The sequence below is a fragment of the Gigantopelta aegis genome, chromosome 4 (assembly GCF_016097555.1).
Source record: "Gigantopelta aegis isolate Gae_Host chromosome 4, Gae_host_genome, whole genome shotgun sequence".
NCBI classification, from domain to species: domain Eukaryota; kingdom Metazoa; phylum Mollusca; class Gastropoda; order Neomphalida; family Peltospiridae; genus Gigantopelta; species Gigantopelta aegis.
Window position 1 is genome coordinate 53285696 of NC_054702.1, and position 27500 is coordinate 53313195.

The 27500-nt window shown below is 36.3% G+C and overlaps 2 protein-coding genes across 4 annotated transcripts in view; one reads left to right on the forward strand and one right to left on the reverse strand.

Moving 5' to 3' along the window:
- The window catches only part of LOC121370734 (oncomodulin-like), a 231022-nt gene that overhangs the window by 129365 nt on the left and 74157 nt on the right, over positions 1 to 27500 (reverse strand). The window lies entirely within an intron of this gene.
- Positions 23211 to 27500, forward strand: part of LOC121370746 (oncomodulin-like) — a 59534-nt gene continuing 55244 nt past the window's right edge. Inside the window, exons 1-3 of one of the 3 annotated variants that reach the window (XM_041496182.1) lie at positions 23211 to 23601; positions 25903 to 26022; positions 26521 to 26584. In XM_041496182.1, the coding sequence (XP_041352116.1) occupies positions 23493 to 23601; positions 25903 to 26022; positions 26521 to 26564 (273 nt within the window). In that variant the 5' untranslated portion in view covers positions 23211 to 23492 and the 3' untranslated portion in view covers positions 26565 to 26584. The remainder of the gene's footprint in view (positions 23602 to 25902; positions 26023 to 26520; positions 26585 to 27500) is intronic. The other 2 variants (XM_041496181.1, XM_041496180.1) reach the window with 2 other exon arrangements.

Below are 27500 nucleotides of genomic sequence, written 5' to 3' on the forward strand. Positions count from 1 at the left end.
TAAAAAATAAATAAAAATTAATTTTTATTATTATTAAATAAACTTACTTTTTTTTTTTTTTCATTAAAAAGGATATTTTTTTGAAACGTTTCACACAAGGTTAGCCTGAACTCTGACGGTAATAGGCTAACGGACATCTCAGTTTCACATTTTAGAAGGTGAAACTTCCAAATGTCCTCTAGCTCTTTTCCGTCAAGTCTAGGGCTACAAAAATCTGAAAAAAACTTGAAAGAACATGGCAATCTGTCGAAGCCCTGCTACACACAAACCCCCGCGCACACACAAACCGACAACAACACACCCCACACACAAAACAACCCACAAACAACCAACACACAACAAACCCAACAAATACACACACAAAAAAACCCCATACCAAACCCCAAACATCCACACCAAAACACAACACAAACAACCACAACAAAACAACAACACACCCACACACACACACACACACATAAACATCTACAGTTTTTTCCTGCTATTAACCAAAGTAATTGGCCTTTAAAACCGTTACATAAAATGAAACTTGAACATTTTTTTTTAATTTACAATGAAATAGATAACTTTTTGGGTTAATTTCAGTGAAAAGATAATTTTTATTATTTAGTTCTTTTTTGAAAGTTATATTCCGGGGGATTTTTAACGAGTTTAAACATTTTTTTTCCCTGGTGAAGTTAAGTAACAATATTTTCGAGCTGGTACTCAGTCTAATGTCATTTTAAAACAATATCTCTCCCAACTCATACCCAGTTTTTGTGGAACGTAGTTGGTCTGCTTGGTAGCGTTCCGGCCAAACAATTGCGGGCGATTGGGTGTCACAGGTTCGGGTCTCGGTAACGGCATGAGGAAATTTGTGAAGGCAATAAAGGATTTTAATATCCCCTGTGCCAGTGCGTCATTGAATATATGTATGTTTAAGTCAAAACCCGACATACATACAATAGAGATATTCAAAATATAAAAAATACATATATAGCCAGTGCCAAGTCTGTTCACATCTGCATGTAAGTCAAACGTTGCCAAGCCATGGGGCCTTAGAACCCCGTGGTTGTTGGACCGGTACGAATATGGTCGACTAACGATCGTTCTATTTTTGTGGAACGTAGTTGGTCTGATTGGTAGCGTTCCGGTCCAGGATGTTTCTTTTAAAAAGGTTGCTTTTCGTGTTAAGATGCTAAAGAAATATTTTGATCATGATTTTAAAGCTGTTTTGGAAATATACAATGTCTGAATTTCTTGCAAAATATATGAATATGAATTTATCTTATAACATTTTCAATATAGTTTATAATGAATATTCTCTAGTAGCTATAAACCCTTTTTATGCCAAGGTGTTGTCAGCATGGGACTCCGTCACTAAAGGTGAACGTCATTTTGCCATGGATTTAAGTGAAATATTATCTCAGCAACTTTTTGACAATCCTTATATTAAGTATAAAGATAAATTGTTATTATTTAGTTCTTTTATTGAAAGTGGTATATTCACTGTGGCTGATATTGTTTACGAAGTTATACAAGGTTTTTTTCCTGTTTCTGCTGTTGTAGAAATTATTCATGAAAAATGTCATGATGTAACTAAAGCAAATATTTCTTCTGCTTATAATGTTATTTTAAACTCGCTTCCAGATGAATGGAAAACACTTATTATTAGTGAGAATAAAAATGTCTCTTTACTTAAACATTTATTTTTTATTTATAATAATGAAATAATAAATTCAAGTAAATTCACTGTTAAATTAATATATTTAAGAATTGACCGCAATTATTTTTTGGTTCATGTAAGTATGAACCGAAAAAACGATGTGCACACTGTATGATCCCGCGTAGAGGGCCATACAAAAGTGTGCACATCGTTTTTTCGGTTCATACTAATATGAACCAAAAAATAATTGCGGTCAATTCTTATAACTAAATTTATATGCATACTTTAACAACACATAACTGAATTTATTTTGTTTGGCTTTAAATACGCCTGTAGTATTGTTTGTGTAAACTTCATTGATACTTATGTCGCGTAAGAATGCGAACGTTCATTCACTATTATTTGAATCAGGTGATGTTTTGTAAATGACGTCATTTCCTCTAGCTGCTGTGCATTTTTACGCAAGGAATGGTCCTATTCATGTTCAGTTTATATTTTATGAAAGTGAATGAATGGAACGTGTCTGACATTTATGCTGTCTGTGGAACCGTTTAATTTTCGCCAACAGCTGTAGAACATCGCTTACAAGTAAGTTACAGGCGTGAAGTTTCCTACATGATTTCTTTGGCCAACGACCGAGTCTCATGTCATGATTAGCGAAGAGGTTCTTTTTGTTGTGGGGTGTTTTTTTTTTAATCAATGCGTATAGATCCATATGTCTACTCTGCTATAGTATTTTCCATCAATTTATCGTATACATGTTTTTTTGTAGCTTTCACGTGTGTTTTCTTCAAAATATCTAAATATGATTGCCAGAATAATCCGGCTTGTTGCACAAAAGTAGTGCGAGTCAGTGTGTGTGTGTGTGTGGGGGGGGGGGGGGGGGGGGGTAGTAGGCGTGGCTTAAATTTTTCGGGGTTTATCTAGATATGAACGAAAAAAAGTAAGCACCTCTGGACCAATCAGATTGCCGTAAAGTGTATAGACGCAAAGAAAATTTAATTATTCTGTTTTAATTGCTCAAAATTTCAAATTACCTACATGTTTAGACAGAAGGATTTAAGTTTTAACATATCATGGAAGCCAATTTGGAAATCCATTCATTATTGTGATAAATCTCCTGAATTCATTGATTTGGATTTTAAAATAGCGCATTATATTATGTTTACATATTGTAAATTGTATAAATATGGTAAAGTATTGTCCAGTCAATGTCCAGTTTGCATGAACGATGATGAAGATTTGTGTCATTTGTTTTTATATTGTGATGCATTGCTTGACTTTGGTTGTTATGTTAGAATACAAAATTGTCCATATGATTTCTTAAATATTATATTGTCAATTTATAGAATATCAGTTTTTAAAAGACGTGTAATAGCTGAATCAAGAGGGTCAAATATCAATCTTGTTAGGTTTTTTAAGCACTATGTGCATCAGTTCTTTGGACTACTTCTTAATCGATATTGTTTTCAAAATAAACTTTATGTTTTCACTAATAAATATATTAAGAATAATAGGTTCCTTGACTTGAATGATGATGTATTAATATATTTAAATATCCTCTTAATAATTAGTATTAGCAGTCAATATTCCTCAAGAATTTATAAGAAATGTATAAAGTTTTAAATAATTATACAAGTGTGCTTGGTGTGAGTCAGTAAAAAGATTTACCGGGTCTCAGTAAAGGCATGAGGAAATTTGTGAAGGCAATAAAGGATTTTAATATCCCCTGTGCCAGTGCGTCATTGAATATATTTATGTTTAAGTCAAAACCCGACATACATACAATAGAGATATTCAAAATATAAAAATACATACATACCGTTAAAAATAAATAGGGGTATTCCATTTCAAGTATCAATAATTATAGAATGAAAAGAGATTTTAAAAAAAACAACTAAAAAAAAAACTAAAAATAAGTGCCCAATGTGCTTTAATGTTCCCACTCGAAGATTGTTTTGATCGCGAAGCACGTGACGTGACGTTGAACGTGTGAACGGTGTGATTAGTAACACTTAGTTTGTGTGTACGTTGTGTGCACACTGTAGCAATTAGTCCATGGGTCAGACCCCGAAATTTAAACGAATTGGTATCACCTGGGCGGGAAAATAGTTAATAAATTAGCATGATAGACTTTTGTAAGGAGTAGCTTTTTATGGATATCACTCCATAAACACAGTGATGCGAGGTCAAATTCGTGTACAATATTTTGCAGTAGGAATAACAAAATGTATCATAACTTTGCAACCAATAAACATAGCCACACAAATTAGCACGCAAAAGGTTGACATTAAACCTCTATATACACTGATATATAAAATATGATCAAAAGGTCATAGGTCAAACATTTTGTTAATTAAAAACATCCGACACCTTGGGATCAGTGGTACGACTGTTTCATGTATGAGGGACATATTTCAACTCAGCTGCCTAGAACGTGAATGATAGACAGCCTGTGAGTAATTAACGGGGTCAATGTTAAATTGTTTTGAAAAAAAATGTGTCTTTACAACAAACGACAGAAAGTCATATTTAAAAAATTAACATAAAAATGTGAGAAAACCCCCCAACAAAATTACCTTGTAGGCAGTCAACAAATTCTCGCACTCTACCAGTAACAATTTAAAAATGTTTTACCATTGCCTTAGATTTCAACTTTTAAAAGGGACTACTCCTTCAAGATACGTTATGGTCGCCATAGTGAATTTCCAAGATGGCCGCCATGCAAAAAAACCCAACAAAAAACCCCTAGTGATACCAATAACTCAAAACCCACACTTCCTAGGCTCGTAACTTTTCTTTTAATCTAACTTAGGGTTTTGGGGGTAATACATGTAGTTATATCATTCACAATATTACTAGATGTTTGTTTTTTTATTAAAAAAAATGAAATATATAGACAACTTATTGAGGAACAAAAAACGTTTGTTTTGTTTAACGACACCACTAGAGCACATTGATTTTTTAATCATCGGCTCTTGGATATGAAACATATGATAATGTTGACAGTCATAGAGAGGAAATCCGCTACATTTTCCTTTAGTAGCAAGGGATCTTTTATATGCACCATACCACAGACAGGATAGCACATACCACGGTCTTTGACATACCAGTCGTGGTGAACTGGCTAGAACGAGAAATAGCCCAATAGGGATAGATCCTAGACCGGCCGCGCATCAGGCGTGCGCTTTACCAGTAGACTACGTCCCGTCCTATTGTGGAACAATGCTGCAATGACTGTTGTGAGTCTTTGCTTTTCTATCATTCTGTTCTAATAAAAATGTAGAAAATATTTTATTCATTGCCTTAGTTTTTAACTTTTAATAGGGACAACTTGTCCAAGATACATTATGGTGGCAATCGTGGATTTTCAAGATGACCGCCATACAATAGCTATTATTATCCTGTTCAATTATTTAGACCCAAAGTTTTTTGCAAATGTTACGTTTATTTCCTATTCGATATTTGTGTTTTTTTTGCATTTACATGAAAACAAACCCAAACCCCGACAGGTTTTATATACAAATCATCATATAAAATGCACGAAGTTGACTTAATTCAAATTTTTTAAAAATCTCTGCGTGTTCGGAATGCACGTTATTTCTCCTATAAATAACTAAGGTCATTTGCATATCAAAAGATTGGGATCTGAGGCTACGTGAAGGCCATTATAGCTTGTTTCACTAAATCAAGGTTATTATTGTTTTGCAGTGTGTAACAGCATTGTCTAATCTTTCCGTTAAACATAGATGTAAACAAACAGAACATGTAACCCTTTATTGTAGGTGCATTATATTTAATCAATTTAGCTAATGTATTATGTATTTTTATTTTATTATATCAATTATATATTAGCATACCATACCTAACCTAACACAACTGAGGTGTAGCACAGTAATAAACACAAATCACCTCACACACCGCAGGAATGTGCTTTCCAAATTTATAAATAAATTTAATGCAGGGCCGGACCCAGAAGACCGGGGGGGGGGGGATAAAATGTCAAAGGGCACCAACATCAAATAATAATAAAAATGTTATTTAATTTGCCTCTAAATTGGGAACTCATACGTATATATATATATATATATATATATATATATATATATATATATATATATAGTATTTATGGTGGTGCTAGGGGCTGGGGTTTGGGGGTGGGGTGTTACATTTGTAATGCGAAAAACCAAAGGGCTATTGTTTGGACTCGTATGGGTTCAACCACTTTTTCATCCCGCAGACACAGCCCTGAATGTCCAAAATACGATAGCATTGCTTGGTCAATAACATCATTATTTCGATCTATGACTGCACGTGCTATTGTAGCAATGTGTAAACCACGTAAAATACAAGTTAGGTAGGGTATATAAATTCATTGAAAATGTATTAGTCGACATTCTTGTTATTGTTATTTGAGGGAAAATATGGGTAATTCGAAAAACACTTCAGTTGATGTAAAATAGTGTATTAAGAACGTTTTCGATTATTGTGAAGATGAATATCAACGCGGTATACCTAGGTATGCTTCTTATCAAATTGTCAATCGAGTTGCCGCTGCACTTAAAGTTTCGGTTTCAACAGTAAAAAGAACTGTGAAAAATCTAAGCTCTACGAATCCGAGCACAGAAATCACTGTTAAAAAACGCGACCGAAATCTCATCGATTTATTTGATAAAGATGTTATTAGACGACGAGTATACAGATTTAATAGAGAGGGCGAATTACCTACATTACATAAGATTAACGTGGCTTTAAGGGAGGAATGTGGAATCAACATATCCATATCAGCTTTACGAAGAACACTCCATGACCTAGATTTTAAATACCAACATATGTCTACAACCGGAAAAGTGATTTTTGAGGACGCCAATATATCAGACAGGAGACTGTCTTATCTCCATGAAATATCCAGTTTACGAGAACAGGGGTATTTAATAGTGTATCAAGATGAGACCTGGGTGAATGTCAACCACACTACATCCCACCACTGGACAGATATCCACCCGGGCACAAGTACCGCCAATCACCTGCCGAAATCAGACGCTGCTGATAGAGTTCCTAAACTCTGTTCGGTGACTGGGAAGGGAAAAAGACTTATTATTTGTCATGCTGGCTGTGATAAATATGGATTGATAGATGGCTGTGAATTGATCTTTGAGGCTAAAAAACACAGACGGAGACTATCATGGTGAGATGAATCATGACAATTTCATCAAATGGTTTGAAGAACAACTTATGCGTTCTCTACCAGAACCTTCTGTTATCGTCATGGATAACGCAAGCTACCACAACAGATTAACTGGGATTACACGATGTCCTGCACTAAACGCTAAAAAGGAAGAAATTCAGTCGTGGCTACAAAACAAAAATATACCTTTTGAGAGTAACATGACAAAGCCAGTTCTTTATGAAATTGTGAAAAGTAACAAATATGCACAGCAATTTGTTACTGATGATATTGCTGAACGCCATGGGCACTTGTGTCTAAGACTGCCGCCAAGACATTCTGAACTCAATCCGATAGAACTGATCTGGAGTGAAGTCAAAGGGCACATAGCTCGTCATAATGATGGTAAAATGACCACGGTGCGGAGAGAACTTGCACATGCATTGAACTCTGTCACACCTACACACTTCTCTGACGCAGTTAAACATGTAATAAAGATCGAAGAAGATTTTAGAAAACAAAATAGTTTTATAAGAAATAAAATACCCCCTGTGATAGTCCCCCTTAACGAAGATAGTGATGAAGAAATGAGTTTGTCGACTGATTAAGTTATTTCTCCATACCCATCAGGAGTATTACTTTAATGTATGCATGAACTCTTTAACACCAAAAACTATTTATTTCCATATCATTCACTATCAAACAACCTAACAATCTATAAACTAATCGACTAGAAATGCATATAGACTACACATACATACGAGAGAAATGTTTATTTAACGACACACTCAACGTATTTGATATACGTTTATGTGGCGTCAGACAAAACGGTTAAGGAGCATTATGACAGTGAGAAAGAAACTCGCTACCGCCACATGGGCCACTATTTCCGATAAGTAATTTTGATAAACAATAAGGGACGTTTTATATGCACCATCCCATAGACAGGATAGCACATACCACAGCCTTTATACATCAGTTGTGGTGCACAGGCTGGAACTAGATACAACCCAATGGGTCCACCATGTGGGATCGATCAGTCGACCTACCATGAGCGAACGCTTGACCTCTGAGCTACGTCCCGCTCCATATACAAAAGAAGCCTTAAGTGGGGTTGGGGTTGTGCAGAGGGTCACACCTCCACCAATCGCATGCATACCATATTCTTCTCTCTCTCTCCCTATAACCATATAACCATAGATTAAAATACGTTGAGTGCGTCGTTACATAAATGACGTCTCTCTCTCTCTCTCTCTCTCTCTCTCTCTCTCTCTCTCTCTCTCTCTCTCTCTCTCTCTCTCTGTATGTATGTCATTCCTTCAGCGCGCGCGCTTGTGTATTCCACAATATAATTATAATATTTGATACATATTTTTTTTTCAAACTGAGGTTTTGTCACTTGAACTCTCCACCTGAATCCGCGCCTGCTTCATGTTTACAGATATTTTCTTAAATATAGGTCATACTACGATTTGTGCGGATAGGACGATAGAACCGAACATTAGTTTGAAACGCACTATAGAATGATGCTTTTGATATGCAAATGACCTTAGTTATTTATAGGAGAAATAACGTGCATTCCGAACACACAGAGATTTTTAAAAAGTGGAATTAAGTCAACTTCGTGCATTTTATATGATGATTTGTATATAAAACCTGTCGGGGTTTGGGTTTGTTTTCATGTAAATGCAAAGAAAACAAATATCGAATAGGAAATAAACGTAACATTTTCAAAAAACTTTGGGTCTAAATAATTGAACAGGATAATAGTATCAATATCTCAGCTATACTCATTTTGAATTTTGAGGTAATTAATGCAGTTATATCAATCAAATTATCACTAGATGGGTAACAAAATATACAGTCAAATTATTTAGAAAAAAAGGTGCCATGCCAGTTGTGAGTCTTACTATCGTTTTCTATTGAACAATTTACTTCTCACAGTAACAAATACAGTTTCCAGTGCATTTCAATGGGACCTATTTGCATGCTCATCTAGTACCACATCCACTCACTAACAACACTTAACCAATTAATTTTAGTCTTTGGAAGGGGAGCCAACGTTAGTGTATTCAAAAACGAATGTAAACTAGCCGTCTTTATCAAAGATACTTACCATCTCTCTTGACTGGGTGCATTGTTTACACTGGTGGAATATAGTGTTAGCTTCATAGGTAAACCGTTTTGAGTGATGTAGTTTCTAGGCAGTGATGTTCCAATAATCGATTATAATCGAAAATTGATCGGTTTGGCTCTTCCGATATTATGATCGATTATAAAGGTCTATAATCGATTGTGTGGGAAAATGTTAACTGTAATTATTCCTCTAGTCTAGATAATGTAACTGATGTAAATATGCTGGGGTTTGTTTTCATGTCTTCATAGAAACAAGAGTTATTAATTAGTTATTAAAGGTATATTGGCGAGTTGTAGGGTGTATTTTAGTGAGCATGATGACAGGTACATTGTCCTTATAATTCAAATTATTTATTATGTTCATATAATTGTAATCAATTGCGCAATCTAAAGTTGATTGGTTCGTGACAACCGAGTATAACTGATAATCGATTATTGAATTCCAACTGATTTTCAACACTAGCAGCAGGACATATTCGGTGGGTGGAATGGTTTCTAATGCCATCTAATTCTGGTAGTACAACAATTGCCTTGATTCGTCAAAGTGTTCCACGTCGCTGGTCTTATTGTATAAGATAACTGTGAACTGTTTTATTAGCTAGAAGTGGGGAGTAAATGCCAAAGGCACATGAGGGGCCTAATTCACTAAACTCTCGGGACTTTGCGATTTCTCAGTGCAATGCAAAAATACTTGTAAAGAGGATACGTTGTTTTCTAGCAGAGCCTAAGCGAGCTTTGTGAATTAGTTCACAGGGTAGCCGTTTTAAGCTGTCCTTTTACCCTTTCCAGTGAAAGTAGAGGTAGTGTCACATCCTGTGAAGTTGTGGAACAGAGGTTTTTCTTTATCCAAAACGACATATTATATACCATGATGCTTGCTTCCAATAATACCTTTTTCTCTCTTTCTCTTAAACTGACGTTATGTTACACGTGGTAAATGTCTTTTGGAACGTTCTATATTGTATGAAACGGAGACACGATCGGCATACTCATCACATGTTCTTTTTCGTGATCCAATGAACAATCATGAACCTTTGGCATCACAAATGCTATCGTAGACTGTCTCGAAGACAAGTAAATAACCATTGCATCTAGTGCCGTAAGTTATTATTCCTAGTAGATGCAGATGTTCTACACTTCCGCTATTGGAACGTATGCTAAGGCTAGTGACCTGGAATGTGTTGGCGAAGCAAGGAAAGTGTTGTACTGTCAAAAGGAGAAGACGAAGAAGAAGACAATGGAAATCATTTCACCCACCCAGGATCCTCTACTGCTGTACTCAAAACGTATTGTCTACCAAGCTTGGATGTGGTCTACCAGTGAAGAGCATGAACAAAATGCACGCACTCTAGAGGGATGGGGGAGGACTTTTGATACAAACAGCCAATGCTGAGTTCATGTGTGAGACACTACATATGAGACGAGAACTTGCAGTGAATTGGTTAAGCATGCTTACAAGAGTCTGATTGGATGTAGGACTGGACTTGATGTGCATGCATAAATACTTCATCGGAGCGCATTGAAATATTAAATAGAAACTCAATTCATGTACAGTGAAGTATGGAATCAGCGAAGCATCTTGAATGATATATAACTCTATATATTATAATTTGCAATCAAGTTAATCTACGCCGTGACTATCTATAGTATGTTATTCATTTCTAAGGAAGGCACACGAATTAAAAGTCTAGTGTCTGTTTTCTCCTGGCCACATGCTGGCATTGAACGATTGGGTCATCGACGAATAACAGTGATACTATATATAATGATCATTTACTTCACGGCAGTCTGCGATCTTGGTGGTAAACGATCACGAAACAAATCATACACGGCCTATATTACACCATTTTGCAATTTCGAGACAGCTTCTTTAATTACGTAAGCATACATAATTACATTAGTCCATATATTTTGTAGACTAAAGGGACATCACTATTTAACCGTATAGTCTCGACTGGCTTTGACTCTTATTAGCTATTAACAGTATACGTGAAACGCTTTGCCTTCAGGTTGCAATGTACCAATTCAAATTTTATTTACAATAATATTAAAGTTTAGTAATAGAACTGATGTAAGCAACGTATCCGCACACCCAGGCTGTATATCAATAAAACGTGCGGCACCTCACATCTAATCTGCCTGCAAGAAAAAGGGGGTCACATGCAATTCTCTAGGGATGGGATGTAGCTCAGTGGTTATATTAAAGGGACATTCCTGATCTTTCCAATATTATAATGTTGATCTTTTAAATATTAAAGTTGATTTTTCAAGATTAAAGTTGATTTATCCAAAATTAAAGTTGATTTTTCCAAGTTTAAAGTTGATTTGTCCAAGATTAAACTTGATTTGTCCAAGATTAAAGTTGATTTTTCTAAGTTTAAAGTTGATTCTTCCAAGATTAAACTTGATTTTTCCAAGTTTAAAGTTGATTTTTCTATGATTAAACTTGATTTTTCCAAGTTTAAATGTTGGAAAATATAATTATTTTATTGTGTGTGCTGGCACTAATACGCTTCCGTAATAAATATATTAACATTTAATCTTTCTATTAAATGAAGTTATCAAAGTAACAACGATATAATTATTTGCCAATTAAATTGTTTTATTGACTCTTAGTTATTATAATAAATGCATATTCAGAGGCTTGAAATAACAAATTATTAGGGATTGTGTGCTGTCAATTATATTGTCAATTGTGACGTTACATCACATTGTTATAAGTGACGTCATATTGAGGTATAACGTAAGTTAGTTATTTAAAGTTTTAAACGTAAAATAGTTCAAGTGTTGGTCGAGATATTCTAGGTTTATTAGGAGTGGAATGTTTATGGAATTTATGAAGATTTATTCATTTATGATGTACAAAAAATAAAATAAAAAAGAAGCCAGTTCCATGTAGTTTCTCGGTCAGCATACAAGGCATTTTGGAGTGTTGTTTTATATTAAGAGGATGAGAGTGTTTAATCATATTTGCTATAAAACGAGCCGGCAGTTTCTCGCTCAACAACAGTACCGTTTATTTATTTATTTATCCATTTATTTATTTGGATTTTATTTGAATTGGATTATGCTATATTTTCATTGATGATTTATTTCCATATTTTCGACATGTGTATATCTGGTTCCAGTGTGCACTGTTGCTCAATTTCAGGAAAAATTATTTTCATATATTTCCAATTTGCAATGCATTGTTTCAATTGCATCTGTATCTATTGATCTATTTCTGTCCATTTATTTATATTTGGGCTGCCCAATTGCCATATTTCCGGTTGGTGACCTTAAATTAAGCCGTGGCCAATTCAGCCAATAAACAAATAAACACATAATATTTTTAATTGTTATCTTTGATAACATTTTTATGTTACTTTTAAAAGTACAATAAACAATGTAGTTAAATAAAGTACAGCAGCTGGGTTTTTTTTTATCTTTGCCGTCTGTATTCGGTGAATCAATCTAATTAAAATTAGCTCCACTATTACATGTGGATCTAACAGCAGCCAGTTGGAGCTCATGTCCACCAATCAAAACTTTACTTGCAGAATCATGCCAGTGATTTAAAAATAATTAGAAAACATTCCGAATTATCGTGTGAATTACGAATGCCTTAAAACATGTTTCATTTTATAAAATAAATAATTTGTAATGTAAAACTGAAGACTGATTTAGTTTTTAGTTTTTTTAAATAAATAAATAATTTGTAATTTAAAACTGAAGACTGATAACCCATCCCGTACGTATTGGTATGGTTCGCTGTACTGCGGCCACTAACATAGACTTGCCCGATATTTTTAGAATGCGTATGCTCCCAAATAACGTTATAAAAGGCGTAGTGTGATTGGACAATATTTAAATTATTATTTACAAACGAAATGTTACTTGGACATTGGAGACTACGCAGTGTTGTTAACAATCTGATTAAAATTAGTTCTACTGGTCTAAATAAGGCATTCGTAATTCACATGAAACATGTCGTATACCCTCAGGATAATTCGGAATATTTTCAAATTATTTTCAAATCACTGGCATGATTCTGCAAGTAAGGTTTAGATTGGTGAATATCAGCTCCAACTGGCTGCTGTTAGATCCACATGTAATAGTGGAGCTAATTTTAATATACTGTCGGTGATTAATTCATATGGCGGAAGTTTTCGCAAACAAATTGGAGGTGAGGTTTCATTAGACTAGGGGTCACACCCCTCGGATTGAATGCACGGGCGTAGACGGACGTTTTCGTGCTTGTGTATGTCAAAAGTGAAAAGTCTCAATAGTTGTACATTATAGGCATGTGCTGGGTGTGGTTAAATAAGATCACAATGACCATTAAAAATTCTTCAAACATTATATCTGCCTGTCTGTATGTATGTGTGTTTGTCTGTCTGTCTCTCTCTGTATCTCTCTGTCTCTGTCTCTCTGTCTCTGTCTCTCTCTCTCTCTCTCTCTCTCTCTCTCTCTCTCTCTCTCTGTCTCTCTCTCGCTCTCTCACTCTTTCTAGCTCTTATCTCCCTCTCTCTCTCTCTCTCTCTCTCTCTCTCTCTCTCTCTCTCTCTCTCTCTCTCTCTCTCTCTCTCTCTCTCTCTCTCTCTCTCTCTCTCTCTCTCTCATCCACTCTTATATCTTGTTAACTCTCTTCTATCCGTTTTTCTGTCTGTCTCTGTAAAAAGGTTACTGTGAATTTAAATGTGAGCTTTCCTAAATGTGATTGGCTGCTTTGTGAATTTAAATTTGAGCTTTTCTAAATATGCTTGGCTGCATTGTGAATTTAAATGTGAGCTTTTCTAAATAATTTAGTATTTCCACACTAAAAGAAAACGTGTTGTATTGTTCAGAATGTTAAAAATAATAGCCTCATTCTTTGGAGGTTGTTTAGAAGTTTTTATTGAATAATATTTTCAGTATGAAAAAAGGATGTTGAAAATGTGTGCATTAGATTTGCTGTGTCTCTGTAATTTGAGTCAATGCATTTGTCATTCCATGTATGTGCGTCCACTGTTGTGTAGTGTGATATTAATGTCCTTTTGTCATCTCTGGAAAGTCCGGTTTGTCACAATATTTAATTGATGCATCTGTTGCCAGTGACCGGTGAACGGGATTCACTAATATATTACCATGACCTGTCAGATCTACTGAGCACGTTTCAATCCCCCCCCCCCCCCCCCCCCCCCCAACCCCCCCCCCCCCCCCCCCCCAAGCCCGTGCCACCAACATATTAATTTGTTATTTTCCAAATATCAGACTATCGGTGTTGACAAATCCAGGAGAGTGAAAATAGTATCTGTCCAAAGTGAAAATCTCAATAGTAGTACATTATAGGCATGTGCTGGGTGTGGTTAAATAAGACTACATTGCCCATTAAAAAGTCTAAAAACATTATATCTGTCTGTCTTTATGTATGTATGTGTTAAAACTGATTTTCTACGAATGGTAGGCCGATTTTAGGATATTGTTTTAGAACAACTATCAGCAAAAAGAATAAAATAAATACAAATAAATAAATTAATAAATTAATTTTAAATCGCAACCTATATTTTATATAGTATGACCTAACTATTAAAGTACTAGGTGTACCAGATGATGATAGAAATATACAATGTTTCGGTAACATACATATTCCAAACAAAACTTGTCATTAGGAATATATTCTCTGACGTTCTAACGTTTTATCAACTTTCTAACATTTTTCTTCATGATGATTATATTGTTTATAATCTGGAATTTTTATACTAATATTGTAAGGTGTTTTTTTTATCAATTTGTTTAACACACAATAGGATGTATATGTGTCATGGTTTGATGTTGCTAAACTCTCTCTCTCTCTCTCTCTCTCTCTCTCTCTCTCTCTCTCTCTCTCTCTCTCTCTCTCTCTCTCTCTCATGTTACAATGGCAGCAAACTCAGGAGAGTCCCTTTAATGGAATAAAGTCTCTGTCTTGTCTCTGTCTATGTATATATATATATATATATATATATATATATATATATATATATATTATATATTTTATTAATTTATTTATCCATTCATTCATTCATTCGTTCTGGAGGCAGATGCTACGACAGAACAGGACTTCACACTCATTAAGTGTAATAACTACTTATTATATATCCGCTTCGCACTCACGTATCACGCCTTTGTAACACCAACTACCTTTAAAAGTAGCAGCACCACTTGGAAAATAACGTACCATTCAGTGAAGACTACACAAAAGGTAACTACTCTTTCTCTCTTTATATAGTTACCAGCATTGCTTTGAAAATCACTGTATTTTTATTGTATTCAAATGGAATGAAAAAGTAAAGAACTGTATAAATATCAACAAAATTTAGAATAATTCATTATTATACATCTATATAATCTATTCCAATCAAATTGGTTCAATTGTAACACGTGGTTGAACAATAGTTACCGATCATGTACCCAAAAATCTCCAAAAAGTGTTATTGGACGTTCCATATTGGATGGTAAAAGCTCTATTGGACGCTCATTACCAAAATAAAGGAACGTCACTCTCGTTTGTTTTCGTTTGTCCTTGATTTAACACTGCCTGAGCTACTGAGTCGCAATGTTATCCGATGAAACAATACAGAAATTTCTTGATTTTCTTGTTGCCTTAATTATATTTGACAATTAGTGGTCCAATACGGATTTTCACCACAATGTGAACTCATGCAATAAAATTCCATATTGTAAACAAAATTGTATAATAACCTTATAGTATCACGTAAATATTGTAATGCAAGTTCTGGATGGAATCGAAATGATTCTAACACATTTCGTGGTCCAAATATATATTTTGTAATTGCGTTAAGATGAGTACACTTCACCAAAATGTGGCGTACCGTCAGAGTTCACTGACAGTGGTCACACTGAGGTGGAGGATCCCTCTTCAAGAAAAATGAATGGATCAAGTAGATATATCATCCTACAGGTACTGCATATAGGAGGACTGCCACTCCCCCAAGACTGGATTGATAGCATAAAGCTTGTTCGCAACCGTACCGTCCCAATTATTTTGCCAAGTCGAAAAGATAAATTGGTTAATACCATGTTTAAAAATTAGTATAAGGCACACCAACCTTTGCATGAGGCAAATCCAAAGCAGACTTGGCAGCAGAATCTGCCTTTGCATTACCCTTGATGCGGACTGGCCTCAGTGACGTCGTGGTTAGGCCATCGGTCAACAGGCTGGTAGGTACTGGGTTCGGATCCCAGTCGAGGCATGGGATTTATAATCCAGATAGTGAGTGCTCCGCAAGGCTCAATGAGTAGGTGTAAACCACTTGCACCGACCAGTGATCCATAACTGGTTCAACAAAAGCCATGATTTGTACTATCCTGCCTGTGTGAAGCGCAAATAAAAGATCCCTTGCTGCTAATCGGAAATAGTAGCCCTTGAAGTGGCGATAGCGGGTTTCCTCTCAGAATCTGTGTGGTCCTTAGCCATATGTCTGACGCCATATAACCGTAAATAAAATGTGTTGAGTGCGTCGTTAAATAAAACATTTATTTTACCCCTGATGCGAAGATGGCTGGGCACCCAACAAAATATAATATATATATTGGCAATGGACAAAAAGACCGAATTTCGTATCACCATTCCAATTAAAGGATGATCCGGCTTCATATTGCATAAAGATTGAGGACACGAAAGTCGACACTGGGGAGTTCCTTTTCGCTAAAACAACATAACAAGTGACGAGGCACGATCCAAATCAAGCGTATCGATAACAGTTCCATCATTATGAACAGCCTTTGTCTTCGCGGACAAGCATGTTTTCTAATGTGTTGTTTATGCGCTCGATGTATCGCTACCTTGTGGCATTATTATATAAAAGCAAATAGTAATTTTCCACTTCACAGACCGCCTCCGTTTTGCAAATGAAATGTCACATGTCTTGTACCATGTGGTCTAAACGACCCGAACTGAACCGTTTTCGTCAATGTTCCGTTGACGCACCAGAATCCAAAACCGTACTGACCCGTACGCGTGCTGCTCAATCCACACACGTATGTGACTTTAGACCAGCACGGATTGAAACTGTCCTATCTGGATGAAAACGGTTTGATCCATTTTGAAGTTTGGTGTGTCAACGGCATTACATAGAAATAAACTAGTGCATGTCGACTTTTTTGTTTTGTCTTTGGGGGGGGGGGGGGGGGGGGGGGGGGGGGATTTTGGGAGGGTGGATTCAGAACGCTGGACAACTTTCAGTGTAAAGTTGCTATTGACATGTTTTTGTTTGACGACTGTTGATGCATATGTCAATATTCAATAAATGTAGTGCCGTGACCTCGATTAAATATCATATATTTTTATTACTCTTGATATGCTACCTATATAGAGGATACTCCCCGGGTGTTTTGTGATATCATAATTTATCAGCACGAGTTGATAAATGTATCAAATCCGAGGCTTGTCGAGGATTTTTATTCTTTTATTAACGAGAAAGTTTGTGAAAATACCGATAGACGCAACTCATTCCAACTTTGACACAGTGTAGGGGCTTGACACGTGGCTCGCTGTAATTGCCGTGACCCAGATAAGATGGACGATATTTGTCGGTGCTTATCCTCATTTATGTGAGAGTAGTTGTTAATACTGCTAATATTTTTTGTACGCCAACCGAACTGCGTTAAAACCACTGTGTACCCGGTAGAGGATGTTTTATTGTTGTACAAGACAGACAGAAAGGAGTTTCAGGGAAACAATAATCAACTGGTCGTAAAGACTTGTACAGTTTGTATACTGCAACAGGACAACGTGCGAGATTTATAGGCGTTGGCCACATTTTTGGAGTGACGTGGATTTATCCCGGTGTGAGTTTTGCTTTGGCGATCGTTAAATTCAAGATAATCCATGCCATTGGTATCTGTTTTTAATTCAAATGTCTCCCCAGCCCATGTTTCTGTGTTCATGTGAACCCCTCAAACCACAATGTATTCACAATAGCGTCAAGCGTAGAAGAACCGAATTGGTCAGCGTCATACAATTTGTCGACTTCGGAAACCGATATCGTCTGCGATCAGTTTGGTAAATTTCCATTCCCCTTTTGTTTAAGCTCTACTTGTTTTGCCACCAATACTTGTAGAGCTTTGTTAAATTCCATGCTACGGTTGAGTGAATGTCCGCAATTGTGTCTTAGTAGGTGTTTGTCTATGGAACTGAATTTTTTTTTTTTATTGCATTCGGTTCGAATTTATCTCCGTTCTTTTTGCGTATGGCCAGAATGAATTTACATGCCAAAATAGTCAGCTCTTTAGGTGGGATATTATGTATATTTCTGGTTTCATTTTGCGTTTGCAGATATTCTTGAAATGTTTTTATTTCTCCTAACGTTTTTCTCATTGTAGTTTTGTTTTGTTGTTCATCAGTTGTTCTTTCAATATCATCTTTTTCAATGTCAACACACTTTCCACGTCTTGGTGACGTCTGATGACTGCCTACTGTCAGTGACTTTGGAGGCTGCACTAACCTTAATCTGTGGCCTTGGACATGAAAGAAGTGGTCAGTTCCATCAAGTTGTACAGTGTACACTCCATTATCTATACAATTTAAAGCAGTTGCAAACCCTGATCTGTCAATGTTTACATTATCACCAGCTTCAAATACCTGAATGGTAGCCACTTTTTAGGTGAGATGAAACCACAAGGTAGTTCCTGATAATTGATTTAAACAGAATGCAGTGATTAAAATTTGACCAATTAAGATTATAAGATTCGATATCTCCCAAGGAGAATATCGCAGAAGATATCACAAATAATAGTGCCAGCGATATCTCCTACAAAGGACTTTAATGGATGATATATATGATGTGTTCGTGTATGTGCGTGTGCGTGTGCGTGTGCGTGCGTGTCTCTCTCCCTACCTAAATATTTCTTAATCTTGCATTCTCTTTCACACTGTGTAGTTTTCAGATTCACTATATTGTAGCTTGTGTTGAAAATGTCTGGGCTTAGACTTAGATACGGTTTTAACGTGCTCATATACCTCTATGGTTTCGAGCACGCCTACCCCGAGTCCGGCCTCCGATAAGATCGGTGGTCCGACTCGGGGCAGGAAGATGTCTAGGGAATACATTTTTGATTATATAACTGATGTTCATGACTCAAACAATAATATAAAATAAACCGATTAAAGCAAAACAGATTATGATATCACCGTATAAACAATGATTCGCATTAAGATTTAAGAACGCGTGTTCTAGTATTATATGCATTGCTCTACCTCTTTGGACGGAATAATGCCGTGGTATGTACTGTTCTCTCTATGGGAAAGTCCATTTGGGATACGAACCCACTATCTACAAGCTGCAATCCGTAGGCCTTGACTGCGTCGTAAAGAAGAGTTGCCTAACAGTATGGATTTGTCCATAGTCAAGGCCAGTAAGCCTAGAATCGGCAAGTTGGTGAGTTGAAAACCTCAACTATTGTGTTGTTCTGTCCAACAATACTGTACATAGTTAAGGTAGAGATTACACATTCGGAACAATCGTCACATTGGTGGATTAGACTACTGAGTCGATGGAATCCATAGTCAACGGCTGGCTTGATCTTTAAAAATACTGAAATATTTTGACTGAAACGCAAACAAAATACAACAATGTGTCAATATTTAACAGCTATTTATGATTAACAGAACACAAATCTCCCCCTAAAAAAACAAAAATCAAAAACAACATGCACACACAAAGTAAATATAAAAACCCCACCTCCAAAACCCCACCAAACAACACATTACATTGTTATAGTGCCATGGCGTCATATATATTTTTAGTTTATCCCACTGCCCCCTTTCCTTTCTCTCCTTTGAATTCCATCTCACATTTTTTCCCCGATCTGGCAACTACTTCAATATTTCAACTTCTTTCAATGTCCTCCTCTACATCCCCGTCCTTGTCTATGCTCCCCATCCACAGCCGGTCGTTAGTTAGTGTCGTGGGTCAGACCAGCTTTATTAGTGGCAGAGAATGAGGATGTCGGGTGGGTGCAGGGAAGTACACAGATACTGCACCCGTGGAGGAAGTTGAAACAGGTAGGTTATGGTGTGGACAGCTCAGATGACAGAGTCAGGGCAAATTGACAGACAAGTTCGAAACACATTGAAATTATGAGAGAAAATATAAAGTTTATTTCTAAAGAGAATGATAGGCACAGGGTGATAGATGAGTCAGCTTTGACGGGATTTGAACCACTGTCGTCAGCTTGATTGTCAAGCAGCCTATCCATTAAACCACGGCGCTCAATCCATGACGCCATGTGTATTGCTTGCAGTCATCGATGAAATTGCGGTATGGTCTATATCCAAGAACGTTTGTATCTTGCGATCACAATATATATATATATATATATATATATATATATATATATATATATATATATATATATATATATATATATATATATATATATATATACCTTACTAGTGTGTCCATTAATTATTATGTGTTTTTATAGTAATGTACTAAATCACGTGATCAACACGTTAATGGCAACCAGCTGATTTTGACACTAGCTGAGAGTAAATTTATTTTGCTTAATAAGACGATATTTCGATGAACTCTAAATAGCCTAGAATTATATTGTTTCCCATTGTTAATGTTATTTCTGGAGTTTAAAATATGCCTGTTTATTTGCGCATTCGCAGACGAATTCATCGATGTCCGCCATATTCACTTCACCGGTGTTGTTGCCACAGGGGTCGAAAATACAACACGTGTTAAAAATAAATTAATTTGTTAACTTCAAAACGTTGTAAAATGGTGTTAAATGACAAAGCTATTTGTTTATAATGTGTACAGAATTACTCTGATATGCTGTACGAGTTTACTGGTGATTTTTATAGGACTTGGTTGTCTATTTTTATAGCACAGCTTTTGGATACATTACCACAAAATAATGGGGCATGGATTTACGTCGACTTATATTGTAAAATGAATTGTTGTATAATATTAAGTATAGCTGTGCCCCACTAATTCCGTTTGGGGCAGAGTTTGCCCCTTCGTATTTACTATATGAAAAAAACAAAGAAACAAGTAGCAATAGACGTAAATGTTCGAAGCAAGTCGAATGGCCGACTCGAAGTTTGTCCTGTAAATTGTACAGCTAATACTTACTTGATTTTGGGGCAGTAAAGTGCACATGCATACTGAATAATAGTAGTTTCTAGATCCGTTGGGGGGCACACGTTATTTATACGGTTATTTAGCATTTTCCTTTGTGAAATAGATCCGATCTGCTGTATCGTCAAGCCAAATTACGTAACACAATTGGTTAGATGACGTCATGTGACGTCATATGAAAAGTATAAAAAGCGCGAAGGAACGTTTGTTTATCACTTTGCATTTCGGTCATAACATCTAAAATAATAATAAGAAGAAAATGGAAGATTACCGCTATGACAAATAGTTAACTATTTAAGCCTGACATTTGGAATGGAGATTGAAACAGTTTACAAGCAGTTTAAAGTATTTAAACCAAATGAAATTATAATTGTGCCTGCATTCCTATTACACTGGTTTTGATAAGTTCGTAGCTCATCTTCACTTGAACACCAGACAGGATCTTCTGGATAATGATGTTGATGTTGTTGTGTTATTTTGGCTGCTTATCTGCTGCAGTGAATAAATAGGAACTGATGTTTTCTACCATTCCTGAGTTGTTCCTTTTGTTAGCTTTTAATTCCAGTCCGCCATTACTAGATATTCAAATGGCGTAAGAATATGTGGCACGGTGTATTTTTGAATGACGTCAAACTCGAATGACATCATTTTGGATGTCCTTACATCAAAACAAACTAGGGCTTAACGTATTTTTTGTCCACGTTATATATACGTATATTGGCAATTTGATGACTTGATAAATTTCCATATTTTCGTCACTGACCAAAAATATGTTGTTTTTTAGACGGAACTACGTTTACTCTACTTATGTTCAGCAAAGGAATGTTCACCTGTGGCCTACAATGTAAATAATAGATGAGATGTTAAAAATATAACAATATTACAGTGCTGTTCGGTGTATCGGCGCACCTAAGCATTCAAAAATAATTTTCTATGTGAACACTGTGAAATACTTAATAAAATGTGTCTCTCGCCAATGAAACAGTGCATAATCTGAGATACACTACAAATTGTTTTATGTCTGTAGTAAATAAAATTTTAAAATTGTTCATAAATGTAGACACCCCTTTGTATCCAAAATGATTTGCATGGCGGCGCAGTAGATGTGGATCGGTGACCCTACTATTTATAAACCACCCATGACCTCACTTTGTAGCCCATAAACGCTACACTATTGTCCCAGGATTATTTTAGTACTTTTTTGTTTTCTCTTGTTAAAAAACATTACTATTTAAATGAAAGATTACACATGACCCATCTCGTGATCAGTTTCGGAATCATTTTGTTGAGTGCCACAGTACTGCAGATGCATACATGTTCATTATCATGCATGGCTAAGATACCTACATGGATTTTTTTCTCGGGTAGATTGTGCACACACGTGGATCTTATTTCACTTTTATTAATTAAAAATATATATATAACTGGAATGACTGTCAATTAAGGTGTAAAACTTTTGTTTTGTTTGCATTTGTCTGTGTTTTCCTTTTCAGATTAAATAAAAATAACCAATAAAAAGAATTACTATAATTTTAAAAATGCGGGAAATGTGTTTTTCGACTATTTTTAACATTCTTAATATCAATAAGGCTGACCTACTTCGCGTTTATATATACGTTAAAAACACCAACAGCATGACAATGTCCTAAGCATACTTGAGCAAAATACCAAGTGCGCCGAATTACCAAGTGCGCCGAATCACCGGACGCGCCGATACACCGGACACGGTTGTATATAACTTCAATCATAATATATATTTTTAAATAATAAATTGTTGTTGTTTAAATACTATTTTGTTTTGGTACAAAGATACTGTTAGCGACGAGGCACCAGTATATGTGGACCTGTTACTCTGGAAAACGGTAAAGTTGTGTAATAAAACCGGCTCATTTCATGTATTTTTCGTATTCAGGATAAATAAAATAACTGGTTACTGTTTTCAGATATCGACTTTATCCTGTCCTGTTCAGGTCAATCTTTGGTATGATAAAGTCGATATCTATGTATGAATGAAATGGGCCGTTTTTATCACAAGATCTATCACCCTAAATGGACTCTGGGTCTTTCCCATTCCAATCAGTGCCTCAGGACTGATACATCAAATGCCGTGGTATGTATTGACAGCGAGTTTACTCTCATTCTATAGACATATTCTAGGTTCAGACTATCAACTGTCATGACGGAGTTGGCCAACTCGGCAGTTGCGTTGTAATTTCCCCCACTCCCACAATAACAAGCAATCGGTCGTAGGAGTCTGCAATCGAGTTGTATGAGCGCTCAAGACCAGCAACTGGAGAAATCGGCGAGTTTGGCCAACTCCGTCGTAGCAGTTGGTAGTCTGAGTGTTGAAATAATAATTCATTAGACACCAAGTAGTCACTTGACTTAAGACGTGCCCAGGTAGTGTTATCCAAACATTCCTTTCTTTCAGATGAAACTTTTGCTTGTTCTGTTGTTGATCACGTGCGTCGCCTTCCAGCAACTTGATGCTTGGCCGAGAGTGCGTGTTCGCATTCACCTTAAAAAGCGACCAGCTGCAGGTAACTATATATACAAAGGAAAAAAGAAGACATGTTTTATTCCCCGCCCGCTACCGATTCCTGTCGGGATGCTTGTGCTCCCTTGCACTTGCCAGCGCGGGCGGTCCCCTCTTCCACCCACCCCAACCCTTTTCCTGTCCTGAACGGAGAAGGACAGGCGTGCGTTACAACAGCTTGTTCTGAATTTGCACGTAAAACCCTATTTAACGACGCACCCCCAACACATTTTATCCACGGTTATATGGCGTCAAATATAAAGAACCATACAGATAATAAGAGAGGAAACCCGCTTAGCAGCCAGATATGGTATATATCTATCATCCCAAAGACAGGATAATACATACCACGACATTTGTGACACCAGTTATGGACTATTGACGGGAAACGATCCTAGACCGATTTAGCATCAAGCGAGCGTTTTACCAGTATATATCACCACAGGCTTAACACACACATTTTTAACAGTGATTGCTGAAGTAACTAGTAGTAGTAATAGTAGTAGTACTGGTAACATCATTGGTACTTTTAATAATATTTGCTGTAGTAGAAGTAGTAGTAATAATAGTAGCAGCAGTAGCAGTAGTAGTAGTAGTAGTAGTAGTAGTAGTAGTAGTAGTAGTAGTAGTAGTAGTAGTAGTAGTAGTAGTAGTAGTAGTAGTAGTAGCAGTAGTAGTAGTAGTAGTAGTAGTAGTAGTAGTAGCAGTAGTAGTAGTAGTAGTAGTAGTAGTAGTAGTAGTAGTAGCAGTAGTAGTAGTAGTAGTAGTAGTAGCAGTAGTAGTAGCAGTAGTAGTAGTAGTAGCAGTAGTAGTAGTAGTAGCAGTAGTAGTAGCAGTAGCAGTAGTAGTAGTAGTAGTAGTATAGTAGTAGTAGTAGTAGTAGTAGTAGTAGTAGTAGTAGTAGTAGTAGTAGCAGTAGTAGTAGTAGTAGTAGTAGTAGTAGTAGTAGTAGTAGTAGTAGTAGTAGTAGTAGTAGTAGTAGTAGTAGTAGTAGTAGTAGTAGTAGTAGTAGTAATAGAAGTAGTAGTAATAATAGTAGCAGCAGCAGCAGCAGTAGTAATAGTAGTGGTGGTGGTGGTGGTGGTGGTGGTGGTCGTGGTAGTACTAGTAGTAATAGTAGTAATAGTAGTAGTAGAAAAAATAATATAAGTAGTAGTAATATACATGTAGTAGTAGTAATATACATGTAGTAGTAATTTTTGTACTAGTTGTAATAGCTGCAGTAATAATAGTGGTTGTAATAGCAACAGTAGTAGTGGTAGTGGTAGTATTAGTATTACTACTAGTAGTAGAAATTTGAGTACTACTTGTTGTAGTAGTAGTAGTAGTTGCAGTAATAATAGTGGTGGTAGTAGTAGCAGCAGCAGTAGCAACAACAGTAGTAGTAGTGGTAGTAGTAGTAACAATAGCAACATCAGTAGTAGTAGTAGTAGTAGTAGTAGTAGTAGTAGTAGTAGTACATGCTGCCTGTCTTGTTGACCTAGGCCGGATCCCAATGAACTCTCTGGTAGCTGAACCCAAAAGTATCCATCCAGTTTCAGATGAGGGTGAGCCAGGCCTCTGTGGTCGTGGTGTGTTGAAGGATGTTCTAGACGATCCTGGTCAGGTATAGGCGCGCGGTGTCTTACTGAAAGACAATTTTCTGTAGAACTGGGAAACTCTGATAAAGTTGAACTTGGCAACTGTAATGCTGAGCAAAGATGCCATTCCCTTGATCAGGACCAGATTCAGGTCCATTCTGCTTCACAGCATCACGCGTAGACTTGTAGGTCTACCCAGGCGCAGTTCTTCATCGCCCAGTCATCAGCAGAACGTTAACACTAGCCTCTCTCCACACTGTTGATACAGAAGCGGCTCTAGTCGGTGAACATAATGGTCTGCCATTGTTGTAAGTTCCATTTGGCACGATTGTGTGCCCACACTGCAGATATGTCAAACGGTGCATGTGGGTCAGGACTTCTCTTCCAGCCGGACGATAGTTGTAGAGGTATCGATCTGCTAGTCGTCCCGGCACTGTCAGACATCTGAGCCCATTTAGAGATTAGATTCAATATGTTTATGACATTACACGCATATCAGTTGTATGGCGTTGCCATAACGTTAAGGTCTCGGATTCTATTAGTCTTAAGTCCAGACTTTAAAAACGTGTATACTCACGGGGCCTGGTGGTTCCCAGTTGTCGTTCTACTGGTGTTGTCGACGGCCTAGAAACATGTCTCAAATGTGTCCAAATCACTGTGAAAAAGGTTTCTTACTTCTTCTAACGTTTAACGTCCTTTACACTTGTATTATTTATTACACACAGGTGGAGATGTCGCGAGAGACCTCGACACAGACGAGGATGGGTATTTGGACGAGACTGAGTTAGAGAAATACATCGGCCAGCGAGACGTTCTCGACTTCGTGGAGGCTTTAGATCAGAACGGTAGGCATTATATTAAGCTTGGTTCTCAAACAATCTGTCACACGTCGCAAATGGTTGCCGTGTTTATTTTCTGTTAAGATGGACGCTGACAGTTCTTGAGATAACGTGTAGTTAGAGGGAAATCACTGTGGTGGTCATTAGTATTTTCTATAATAGTGTCTCCAATCCTGAAAGTACGTTTGTAATCTTTAGTATTCCGTTAAACATCAGTATTATTGTGCTGTTACTACTAAGTTTAAGTTGACGTTCATTGTAATGCTGGTAAAACGTATTTAAAGTATGTTGTAGGTCAGCTGCATTTCTTGGTAATAAGGCCGCCGTATCACCTGCATTATGTGTGGTCTTTAACTATACAACCATAGTTAACATGTGTTGATTGCATCGTTAAATAAAACATTCCTTCCGTCCTTCCTCTGAAGTTTACCCAGTATTTTTTTTATGTACATAACATATTCAGTATTTAATATAATAATTAATAGGTGTTTTTCTTTACTCCAGGTGACGGGCAGCTCTCCGTTGATGAGTTTATTGGCAAGCAGTAATTAACCAATCAATCAATCAGGTAAATTAGACCGTTTAAAGGGACATTCCTGAGTTTCCTGGTCGTCTTAATATTTGTGAGAAGCCCGAAATGGAAATAAAATGAAATCTAACCTAATACAAATATTAGAACGATCAGAAACACGTTTAATATGCAGCCACTAATATTTTATGCAGAAAAATATATTTGATATTTAATTACAATCGTTAAAAAGTCTCTGTTAGTCGATAACATCTTAAAACTTGCAGCAAACTCAGGAATGTCCCTTTAAGATGAATTAGCATGTAAGCACAAAACTAAGACTGAAATGCCTTACTATGGGAACAATTCCTGATTTTAATAAGAGGCTGTGACCACAGTAAGCGTGTTTGAACCCTTGTATTATAAGCTAGTTAATACCCACCAAACAAATTAACTGAAATGAAACTGAATCTATGTCTTTAGTATCATAAATACGTATCAGTATTTTCAAAATAAAGAAACACGTGTTTTAGTTTGAATGAAATTATAATTAATGTCTTATTTATAAACAGGACTCATTTTAAATATTTTCACATAAATGAATATACATGGTTTGTACCTAATATTCCGAAACTATTATCTTTTGGGTACTTTTTGACAGTCTACACACTCATACAGTTCCTGCATGTGAAGGAGTTGGCAGGTATATCACATATATTTATGGATGAAATATATTTTTCACAAAATCTGTTTGTTTGAAATCGATCACGTCCCACTTTTGTTTCAAGTTAAACCTGGTGCTTGAAGTCAAATTTTGTTTTGTTTAACGACACCACTAGAGCACATTGATTAATTGATCATCGGCTATTGGATGTCAAACATGTGGTAATTATGACTCGTAGTCATCAGAGGAAACCCGCTCTTTGTCTAGTTGTGGTGCACTGGTTGGGACGAGAAAAAAAATCAAATCAGATGA